At 37.3% G+C, this 11,530-nt stretch overlaps 1 protein-coding gene across 5 annotated transcripts; it reads left to right on the forward strand.

The window, feature by feature from the left end:
* The first annotated feature begins 2,273 nt into the window (after positions 1-2,273).
* LOC103436882 (protein LOL1) lies at positions 2,274-4,993 on the forward strand. Of its 5 annotated transcripts, none has more exons than XM_017332666.3 (6): positions 2,274-2,682; positions 3,281-3,479; positions 3,899-4,012; positions 4,113-4,226; positions 4,312-4,421; positions 4,672-4,993. In XM_017332666.3, the coding sequence occupies exons 2-6, from the start codon at positions 3,398-3,400 to the stop codon at positions 4,708-4,710; spliced, it is 459 nt and encodes a 152-aa protein (XP_017188155.1). In that variant the 5' UTR covers positions 2,274-2,682; positions 3,281-3,397; the 3' UTR covers positions 4,711-4,993. The 5 variants fall into 5 exon arrangements, with proteins under 5 accessions (XP_017188155.1, XP_008373559.1, XP_028960279.1 ...); XM_008375337.4 differs by having other exon boundaries at positions 2,338-2,678; XM_029104446.2 differs by having other exon boundaries at positions 2,463-3,063.
* The last annotated feature ends 6,537 nt before the right edge of the window (positions 4,994-11,530 follow it).

Below are 11,530 nucleotides of genomic sequence, written 5' to 3' on the forward strand. Positions count from 1 at the left end.
AAGATTCCAATGCTAATGCAAGATTCCATCCAAACAGTCGAGCGATCATCGTAGGAGTCAATAACAAGCCAGAGACACAAGCCCAATAGCAACAATACGTGGGCCACAAAACCTCAAAACAGCCACATTTTTTCCCTTCCTTTATCCCTTTTTTTCTTCCTTTTTCCTTCTCTTTTTTTTCCCTTCTGTTCTAACATACAACATATCTTTTCTATTTTCCTATTGTTTCCTTCTGTGCAAACCAACAACATCAACCTTTTTTTTTCGTGGGTGTAGGGTTGTGGAGACGGATCCAGATGCAGAAACGGTGCAGGTATGAGATTGCTTGGGATGTAGGTCAGACGCTGCAGGATGGGACAATAACCAACGACGAACAATGAATAACGACAATTTTTTTTTTCCAACTTCAACCAATTTATCTAAACTAGAATAATCAAATAGCGGAAGACGACAACAAATTGACACGGGACATGCAAGAGCAGATTAAATCTCGAAGGATCAAACCTGCTCTGATACCAAGTTGAATATTAGAGTACATAACGAACAAACGAACTAACTGAATATAAATTTTTTTTTATTAAACAAAATTGTCAAGAAGGCTACATAAACCATAGATGCTACATCTTGACTCACTTATCTCTCAAACTAAATTACAAGCAATATTTATAGAGAACTAAACCTAAAAAACCCTAATTCGGATGGGCTAAGCCCAATTCCTAAACTAACAAGGAAAACTCAAATACTAAAATAAACATAAATACTAATATTTTCCAACAAAATCATAATCGTATCCATTCCATCCACTCTCAACGTTTACACTAATTCAAAATTAATAAGAAATTGGAGCATTTGCTTTTCAGAAGTTCAGTTTCTTGTTAATTTGGCTCACAAGTTTAGTTTCTGCGTAAACAAATGGTTATTGTTGCTGTACAGAAACGACACTCTAGAAATTAAAACAAAATCTTAATGGATGTTCTTACCATATACTAATTCAAATTTGACGCCGCATCAGGTCACAAATTTGATTTTGCTGCTTCGTAGGCTGGGGATGATGACGAGGTACAAAATCAAATTTAAATTTGCGATATGATACAGCTTCAAATTTGAATAATTGAAGGACATGTCCAGAACACTAATGGTAAGAATATCCACTCAGGATCAAGTTAGACCGTGGAGAACAGCCAACTGAAGTACAACCATGGTGGTCCCTTTCTCCTTTTCCAAACTTATCTATGGGCAACCGGGTTTTTTGTTGTTTTCCCTCAAAACTTTCAACTTATTACAAGCCCATACTTTATAGCCTCTTCTTTGATTTACTACTCATTTTGTTTCTTCCTTCCCCAACTTTTACACTAATTTCCACTATGATATGTATTTTCTCGATTGCTAGTGGTTCTTAACATAGGATAGTATTTATTTGTTCATGACTCACTAGGTTTATTTGCATGCATGTTCAAGAACAGGGAAGTTTATATTAGGTCCTTCGATCCTGATCAGTTCTAACAGAAGAAAAAGCAGCCTTCCTTGGTCATACATGAACTGAATAAAAAAACGACCCAATATATATGTAGTAGCTACGTAGCACCTTAAAAAAAATGGAATAACTATGCTTAGTATATATGGGGTACCAGTCCGAAGAACTTGATGCATTGTCGATATTTGTTAGATACATATTGTGTCTGCATTTGTTAATACTGACATACCTCCTTTGTTAGAGAATATGGGGATCGGATAAGATTATACACTGTATTAAGACATTTTGAAGAAAAAAATGGATAAAAACTTCCATAATTTGTCTAAGTTTGTAGGGTACTACTATTCCTAATGACTAACCTTCAATTTGGAAAAAATAAGGAAATTGCCGTTTTTTTTTTCTTTTCAAAATGTCTTTAATATAGTGAATATCATCTTCAAGCAATTCCTCTATAACAAACGAGGCAACAATGTACTAATTATATTCTGTAGATTTGTACTCGATAGCACTATACAGTCTATACTAGCCAATCACTGTTTGTTGAAATAATGATTACAAGCTTACCAGCAGAATGCATACAAGAGGGCAGTAGCACCTGTTACGTTTCCAACAATCAAAAATCAAAAAATGCTGCACCGTCAAGATATGAAAAGGATGGTAAATTCAAGTTACGATGTATGTGTGTGTACTACTTGTTTATACTGAATTTTATGTAGAGTACAGATGAGATAGCGATCGAACTTTTACTCTCAACTCGTCTCCCTCAACTATATACGTATATCCAAAAGACCATAATAATAATGCAAAAAGATGCAGGACCACCACCTAATTTGTAAAAGTACTTTGCATTTCATTTCATGGTCGATCGATAGCCTTTTCACATAAGGCCCTGATTATTCCTTCGACTCGCGTGGTTCACTGCAGACCGTCCAATGCTCCTTCCCAAAGGAGAGCGTGTGGCTGATTGTTTCACTCACGTGCATGCAGTGCACACTAGAGAGAGAGAGAGAGAGAGAGAGAGAGAGAGAGAGAGGAGGGGAGCTGTGTAGGTCCAGCAGTGTGCCTCACAAAGTTGATCTTGATATACCACCAGCAGAAACATGGAAGTTAATCACCCCCCATCTGTCTTTAGGAAAAAAGGAGACCATGAAAGTCTCATTGCAGCTTAAGAAACTAAATGAACTAATCAGTGTGGGGAAAACAGGTAGGTAGGAAATCTTGTTTTAGCCTTTTAGGGTTTTTTTTTTATTTTTTTTATTTTTTATAGTGCATCGGTGTATAGAATGCATTGATATTTTCTTTTTGTTTAGATGCATTGATGTTTGAACGGTTAGATTTTTACTGTCAAAATTTAGCCACGTAAATTCAGTCATTCAGTGCAAAGTTTTTTCTTGTTTTAACACCTCTCTTTCTAAATAGTAATCTCTCTCTCTCTCTCGCTCTCTTCCACTTGATCTGCAAGTGGCAAATAAATAAAGGCATGTGTGTTTGCTGCTTGCCCCAATTAAGGTTTTTCAACTGAAATCCATTGCATACCCTTTCTCGTCATGCTTTTCTTTCTCTTTCTGGGCATCTTCATTTAACTTCAGGTATCCTATAGCTTTCAATAAATTTGTATTTAATTTAACTATTTGAAATTAGACAATGCATCTCTCGAGATTTTCCTCTTCAACTGCTCCTCCAATTGTCTATGAAATTATGAATTGTATATATAATCCTGTTTAGATGTTATATATACAAAAAATAGGGTTAATTTTGTGTTTATTTTAATTCAAGTGGTATTTGATTTGTTTTCCGTGTTTCCAGGAATGGTAAGAAGAATGTGATGTCCCCTGGATCTGAGGCAGTTGGCTTTTAGAAGCTAAGAAGTAGGAGGAGAGATAAATAATAAAAGGAGTTTTACAGGAGAGATTTGATTTGATAATGCCAGTACCACTTGCCCCATATCCAACTCCTCCTCCAGCACCACCACCACCACCACCATACACATCACCACCTGCAAATGGTATCTAGCAAAATACTCACCATCTGTCAAATTTATTTCATTTATTTGGCTTAAAAAATGTGAATTTTCTGTCTATTTTCCTGCTGAGAAAAATGATGGATCGGCTTAGAATTCTGGACATTGCACAAAATTGGTGTAACAAACCAAATGTCACACAATTTTGCTTTTGATTTTCCGTTTATTGGGTTAGGATTGTTGCTTATGTCGCTTGCGTTAAGCTTTCTTTGTTTTCAGTTCTCAGAGAAAATTTGTTTTTGAACAAATATTCGGCTAGGATTGTTGCTTAAGTCATATATTAGTAGTGAATTTTCGGGTCTGCACTGCATCAATACTTTACATGCTCATCAATTTTACAACCGACCAATCCATGTCAATTAATGATTCAGTTATCTATGAAAACAAACTTTGTTGTTCTTCAGGTGCACAGAGCCAGCTTGTGTGCTCTGGATGCCGGAACCTTTTACTCTATCCTGTTGGAGCCACCTCTGTATGCTGTGCTGTTTGCAATGCCGTGACTGCTGTGCCGCCTCCTGGTATGTATTCATTTTCGCTCTTGAAATAAATTTGATGTAATTTCGACCGTAAATTTAGCAAAGCCTAAATGTAATAAAATTCATGTGTCACTCTGAGCAGGCACAGAAATGGCACAGCTAGTCTGCGGAGGATGCCACACCCTACTCATGTATATCCGTGGAGCAACGAGTGTTCAATGTTCTTGCTGTCACACGGTCAATCTAGCCTTGGAAGGTATAAATTGAATCACTGAGAGATGCAATGTTTTTTCTCTTAATCAGTCAAATGGACATAAGAATCAAATGTGCATTTGTGACAGCAAATCAGGTTGCACATGTGAATTGTGGGAACTGCAGGATGCTGTTAATGTATCAATATGGAGCAAGATCTGTCAAATGTGCGGTATGCAATTTTGTGACATCCGTTGGGGTGAGTACAACTAACGAGTTTCTGCTGTATATTGCGGTTTATAAATCCTTTCTAATGTATTCAAAATGGGGTCAAATTATAATTAAGAAAGTAAATTCAATGAAGAGTTAGGGCTAGGTCATCTTGTTGCTACCAAAAGTAAATTACTGAACATTTATAACTTCATAGATTATTCTGTAGTCTTTTGCATTTGCAGAAACTACTTACATTCCTTTTTAGATAACTAATGTGAGTTCATTCGCATCGTCAGGTCCCGGCGAACACCCCCGAACAGAAATTCAACAACTAAAAGTTATCATACACTACTACTGCAAGATGCTACGTACAACTTTGGGTTTGCATCTTAAATTACAAGAGTTTTCCTCCAATATTTCGTCTCTCTTAGTGAGAAGAGAAAACTTTCTTGCTCCTTCACATGTATAGAGTTACGTCTTTTTCCTTGCGTGAATAAGTAGTTATGTCAAGATTTGGATCTATGAGAAGTTTCTACAACAAGACTATGAAAATTTGAGTGCATTATTGAAAATCTTTGGATAAAGATATATATAAACTTTCTGCTTTTGAATTGTCAATTGTGAATTTTGTCATATATAATATGGAAAATATGATTGGTTAGCAGTCAATTAAGATGCATGCCCACGACATTCATCCAAAGAAAATTAAAATGGTGGACCACCAGGAGAAGATATTTCAGTAAATTAATTTGAGGTGAGGATTCATTAATTATTTAGGCATGTAATTTGGTGATATATATTGGTTATAATGTATGATTTTGACTCCAAGTTTCCAACAGTAACCTCTGAGATTTGTAGATTGAGAACATCTAGAAGGAATCTCTTAACACACATATAATAGAAATTTACAGCTTAATTTTCATGTATTGCATAATTTGGTATATAAGTACGTACAGTCCTTGTTTTCCAAAGAAACAAAAAAATGACACAAAGAGATATCCTTCCTAGTAAAGGACTCTAATATTTACACAATATTTACATTCCTATTTCCCTAAAGATTACTCACGCCAATACTCCCCCTCAAGTTGGAGCATAGATGTCACACATGCCCAATTTGATAAGTGAGTCACCAAAAAACCTACTACACACGACATGAGTGAGAATATCTGCAAGTTGCTCTTCCGAGTTCATGAACGGTATTGACACAATCTTCTTCTCAAGCTTTTCCTTAATGAAGTGTCGATCAACCTCCACATGCTTCGTTCTGTCATGTTGTACTGAATTCTCTTTGATCTCTCTTGCCGACTTATTGTTACAATACAAATTAATTGCCTCCTTCTGTTTGAAACCAAGACCCCAAAGCAACTTATGCAACCAAAGGACTTCACACACTTCATGTGCCATGCCTCTAAACTCGACCTCCGCAGAAGACCTAGACACCACCTTTTGTTTCTTACTTCTCCAAGTAACTAAATTTCGTCCAACGAACGTAAAGTATCCAGATGTAGAACATCTATCAGTCACATCACCTGCCCAAACAGCATCAGTAAACCCCTCAATTCTTATATGAACGTGATTTTTTATACAAAATTCCCTTCCCTTGAGCAGATTTTAAATATGCTAAAATCCGCATAACCGTAGCCATATGATCCACACTTGGTGAGTGCATAAATTGACTCACCACACTCACTACATAAGCTATATCTGGACGAGTGCGAGCTAAATAAATTAATCTCCCTACCAATCTCTGATATCTGCCTTTATCCACTAGTTCCTGATCCGGATAAATTTCCAAGTGATGTTTCTCCACAATAGGAGTATCCACAGGTTTACACCCAAGCATACATGTTTCCTTTAACAAATCTAGAACATATTTTTGTTAAGACAAGAAAATACCTTTGGACGAACGAGCAACCTCGACTCCAAGAAAATATTTTAAATCACCCAAATTCTTCATCTCAAACTCGGTAGCAAGGTTTTTTTTTATAGTTTGACAATCTCATCTGAATCATCACCTGTTTTTATCATATCATCCACATAAATAATTAAGGCTATTACTTTACCACTTCTCCATTTCAAAAATAGCGTATGATCAGAATGACTTTGATAATACTCATTCTTTCTCATGGCCTGAGTGAACCTCCCAAACCATGCACGAGGTGACTGCTTAAGCCCATAAAGTGACTTTCATAATCGGCACACTCCAGTTTTCCCTCTAGCACCATATCCCGCAGGAAAATCCATATACACTTCCTCATCCAGATGTCCATTAAGAAAAAGAACTCGTACTGTTTCAATGGCCAATCCAAATTTGCAGCTAATGAGATAAGAACTCGTACCGTATTCATCTTAGCTATCGGATAAAAAGTTTCCTGATAATCAACACCATATGTTTGAGTATATCCTTTTGCTACCAATCTTGCTTTGTACATGTCTAGTGATCCGTCAACCTTGTATTTAAATGTAAAAACCCATGGGCACCCAACTTTTTTTTTTCTTTGGTAGTTCCATTACTTCCCATGTATTATTTTTTTGTAGTGCCATCATCTCTTCTTCCATTGATTCAACCCATTTTTGATTCTTCAAAGCATCCTCCACTCGAGTTGGTAATTGAATTGACTGCACATTGTTCACCCAAGCTTGACATTCGGCTGAAAGATTTTTACATGACTCATAATTGGCTATTGGATACTTCACTTTTCATTCGGGAGAAAACATGTCAGGAGGTACACCATGATTTTATCTTGTGGCAACTTATATGTACTTATGACATCATTAGTTACATGAGCATCAATCATACTTACCTTAGGGATATTTAGAGAAGACGTATTGGACAACGACACTATTGAGCTAGAGAGAGGGGGAAGCATGCTCGACAAGAGTCCCGGTAGTACTAGGCTCGGCATCAACCTGTTGTGGTGTTGTTTCTTCTTCGGCAGAAGCTAGCTAAACGCCAACACATTCTTCCTTGGCAAGGCCTTGCTGAAATTCTGCACTACTCTTGGCAGACGTCATCCGAAGACCTTCAGCAATCTCGGTAGGAATGGACCGCGACATTGCTACACCAGTTTGCATGAGTTTGTCACGATTCACTCTCCCTGAAGCAATTATGATGTCTTCCTGTACATCCAACCACCCAAAATCACCATCAAGATCACAAATACTAGCATTCTTCCCCTTGTGATCTGAAGGTAATGATACCGGAGTATAAAAATATTCTAATTCAGAAAAAATAACATCCATTGTCACATATATGTGTCAGGTTTCAGGGTGGTAGCATTTATAAGCTTTCTGTTAGGATGCAAACCCAACGAATACACACCAAAGAGCATAAGGATCTAGTTTACTACGCTGAATCTTGTGAATATGAACATAAGCAACACACCTAAACACCTGAGGAGTACGAGTATTGGTAGATACAACAAGAACATGTTTCGTCAATACTTGGAGTAGGGTATGGAATTCTACAACCCGAGATGGCATTCGATTAATTACATAAACTGCATATGTGATGGCTTCAGGCCAAAAACGCTTAGGTATAGACGCACCAATAACCAATGCACGAGCGTTTTCTAAAATATGACAATTATTTCTTTCAGCAACCCCATTTTTGTTGTGGGGTATGAGGACAAGTTGTTTCATAGAGAATTCTTTTATCACAGAGAAAGGAAGATAGCTCAGAGTTAACATATTCACCTCCGTTATCAGAGTGGAGAACCTTAATAACGGAAGAATATTGTATATCAATCATCTGAGAGAAAGACCGAATAATCATACTAACATCACTTTTATTTTTCAACACATATATCCATGTCATACGAGTGCAATCATCCACAAACGTAACAAACAAATTAACCCCTAAAACGGTACTAATAGGTGAAGGCCCCCAGACATCTGAATGCACAAGATCAAACGGAAATAATCTTTTATTCTACCAGGAACAACATCATCCACATAATACAACCCCTCTCTCTTAGTAACACGCCCAATTATCTCCTTGGTTTGAATATCCAGAAGTAAAAAAAAATGGGTACGTAAGTACAACACAATCCAATTGCTCAGTAACTTGAGGGATAGATAATAAATGATGAGACAATGATGGAACAAGTAAGCAATGGTGAAGAGAGAGGGACGATGTGAGGTCCACAATGCCGGCCCCAATAACCCCTGCAGTGGTGCCATTCGTCGTTGTTACACATTTTCGATAAGTTGTTGTCATACATGTAGTGGTGAAGCTACAGAGGGAAAAGGAGTGGCATTCGCCCTTCCCCTGGCCAGAAATTAAGCTTAGAAGCAATGGTTCGCCCCTCTGGTCCCGTCGGAAGTTATGGATGCTCGGCCTGCTGTCTGGTTTTTGGGTTCCTATTTCCTGCAGCCATGGAAGAAAAAATCGATAATATCGGCGATATTTCGCCGATATTATCGGTTTTTTGTTTTACCGATATTTTAATAGGTATCCAAGGAATTTTTGTCAAAATATCGCGATATTTTAGATAATATCGCGATATTTTGGTTTCTCCACAGTCACAACCTCGCCGGAGAATCGGAATAACTTCGAGCAAGAACGAAACCTGCAACCAAACAGAACAAAATCATCATTATCTTTCAACAAAAATCACCACTTTATACCAAAATCAGTGACAAAATTACACTAATCCGAGAAGCAAGGGCTTGAATTCGAGCAAGATCTGGAAGAAAACAGTAGAAGCTGAGAAATCGAGTACCTCACCGGCAGTTACAGTGCTAAAGATCATCATCTTTGGAAGGCTGCGGATCGGACGGAGCTGAGAGATCAATGAGCAAGCATTTCACAGATCGTATTCGATCAGCGGCTGAAAGAGAGGAGAAAGAGAGAGAGAGCAGAGGGAGACGCGGACGAGGAGGATCGCGCCGATGGGGGCGACGGAGGAGAGGTAGAGGTCGCAGCCCGTGGGACATGGTGACGGGCTCGACGAGGAGGAAGGCGAGGGAGGAGCAGAGGGAGACGCGAATGAGGAGGATCGCGCCGATGGGGACGACGGAGGAGAGGTAGAGGTCGTGGGACATGGTGACGGGCTCGACGAGGAAGAAGGCCAGGGAGGAGCAGAGGGAGACGCAGTGGAGAGATGGATCGAGAGATGATGTCTCTGTGTGTGTGGGAAAATTGGAGAAGGGAGAATGGAAGGGAGAAGACTCAGAATAAGAGAGAAGAAAAGGAGAAGACTCAGAAGTTCAGAACTTGGAAGAGAGATAAGGAAGGATCGAGAGACTGAGCTCAGTCTCTGTGTGCGTGTGTGGTGTGGGGGGTCTCGAAGTGCGTGTGTGGTGGCGTTTCACTCAGTCTCTGACTTGCTCTCTGTGTGTGTGGTGGCGTGTGAGATTAAATGCTATATTTGTGGACAACGATCAAATGCTAAAGATTAAACAAACATAATATGTTCTACTGCTTAGCAAAAAAAGCTACAAACCCTTTGCTTATCAACAAAAAAAGACAAGTCCTTGCACTAGATATACTTTCAAATTACGTTGAGTAGCAACCTGATATATGTATTCAGACGAATTATAAAACAATTGACACACTCCTGGCTTCCAAAATTCAATTCTTTTACTTTATATAAACTTGAAAAAACATAATCGGCATCCAAATTAAAGTTCAGTCTTATTCAACGTATTGATTTTCAATCGTTAATTGATATACTATAATTTGGAACTTCAACGCCTAGACGCATGCTTATGTGTAAGAAATTTAAAGTGTCAAATTTGGCACATTATTCTTCATCATTTTATTCACTTCCTTTTTTTTTTTTTTAATATCCTAAATAAAACCTCCCAATATTGTAGTAATTAATTATATATAAATGATTATGGTGTGTTTAAACTTCTTTCATTAATTACTACATATTGTCTACACTCACAATGTTTGCCAGCTCGCTATATAATCAACTTAAATCAGTTAAATCCATCATGCAATGCATTTCCTTCCAATTTTTTGTGATAAATTAATAGATAATTGACTAAATAAACATCCTGCAAAGTTTCATTAAAAATTTCCAAGTTTTTCTTACAATTTCCGTGGTTTCCATGTAAATTTTATCGATATCGATATTATCCCAATATTTCCATAGATATTTCCGTGTTTTCGGACTACCGATATTTCCGATATTACCGATATTTTCTTCCTTGCCTGCAGCTACAACAATGTTTTAATTCTTTTTTTTTCTTTAGAAACATCCTTGAAGGAAACTACACCGTTTCATTTAGTGACAAAAAAATTAAAATATTCTATAACTAAACGGTGCTGTTTCATTAATTGATTAAAAAATAAATTAAAGTGGGGACCATTGGTTCCCCGTTACCTCTACCTTCACGCCATTAAGTCCCTCCATTCCCTTTTGAAAACTAATTAATATAGAATCATAGTTATTGATTATTGATATTAATTAAGTGAATTGAATTTTGGCTTATTGAACAGCTTATATGATTAATGGTATTGATTGATTGAATTGTGGGTTTAATTAGTTAGTAGTCATATACTATATTTTACTCTAGGGTTAAGAGTCTAAGACTCTTTTTTTTCTTATTATATACTGACATAATGAAACGGTACTATGAAACAGTGCTTAAATCATTCTTCAAATATTCCAGCTAGTTCTCCTTTGAATATTCCAGCTAGTCCTTCTTCGAATATTTCGACTAATCCTCTTTCAAATATTCCGAGTAGTCATACTTCGAATATTCTTGATATTCTTTCTTCAAGTATTCTGGGTAGTTCCCAACAAAGTGAGGTTACTGAGTTTACATAGAGAAAGATGTATTTATTTTTATTGATAATGAGCCTATTATGCGACGTTTTTATGACATGAAATCTTGCCGGCAATAATTGTAATTTGTTTGTATTGATAATGAAAGACATTACTATATAAAAGGGTATGACTGTTGCCATTTTTTTGAACCTTGCACTTTTAAGTTCGCCACTCCCCTCGATAATTCCTGGCTTCGCCACTACATACATGTAAATAAATTTTTATTGAATGTCATATGATCGATTGCACCAGAGTCCAGAATCCAATTTGTATGATACTCAATGTCGGAGGCTATAAGAGCATCCCCAGTGAAGGGCTCTATATAGGACTGAAAATGTGGTGGATATAGCCTATTTTAGAGCTCCGAGAAATC

Source organism: Malus domestica, chromosome 06, assembly GCF_042453785.1.
Source record: "Malus domestica chromosome 06, GDT2T_hap1".
NCBI lineage: Eukaryota > Viridiplantae > Streptophyta > Magnoliopsida > Rosales > Rosaceae > Malus > Malus domestica.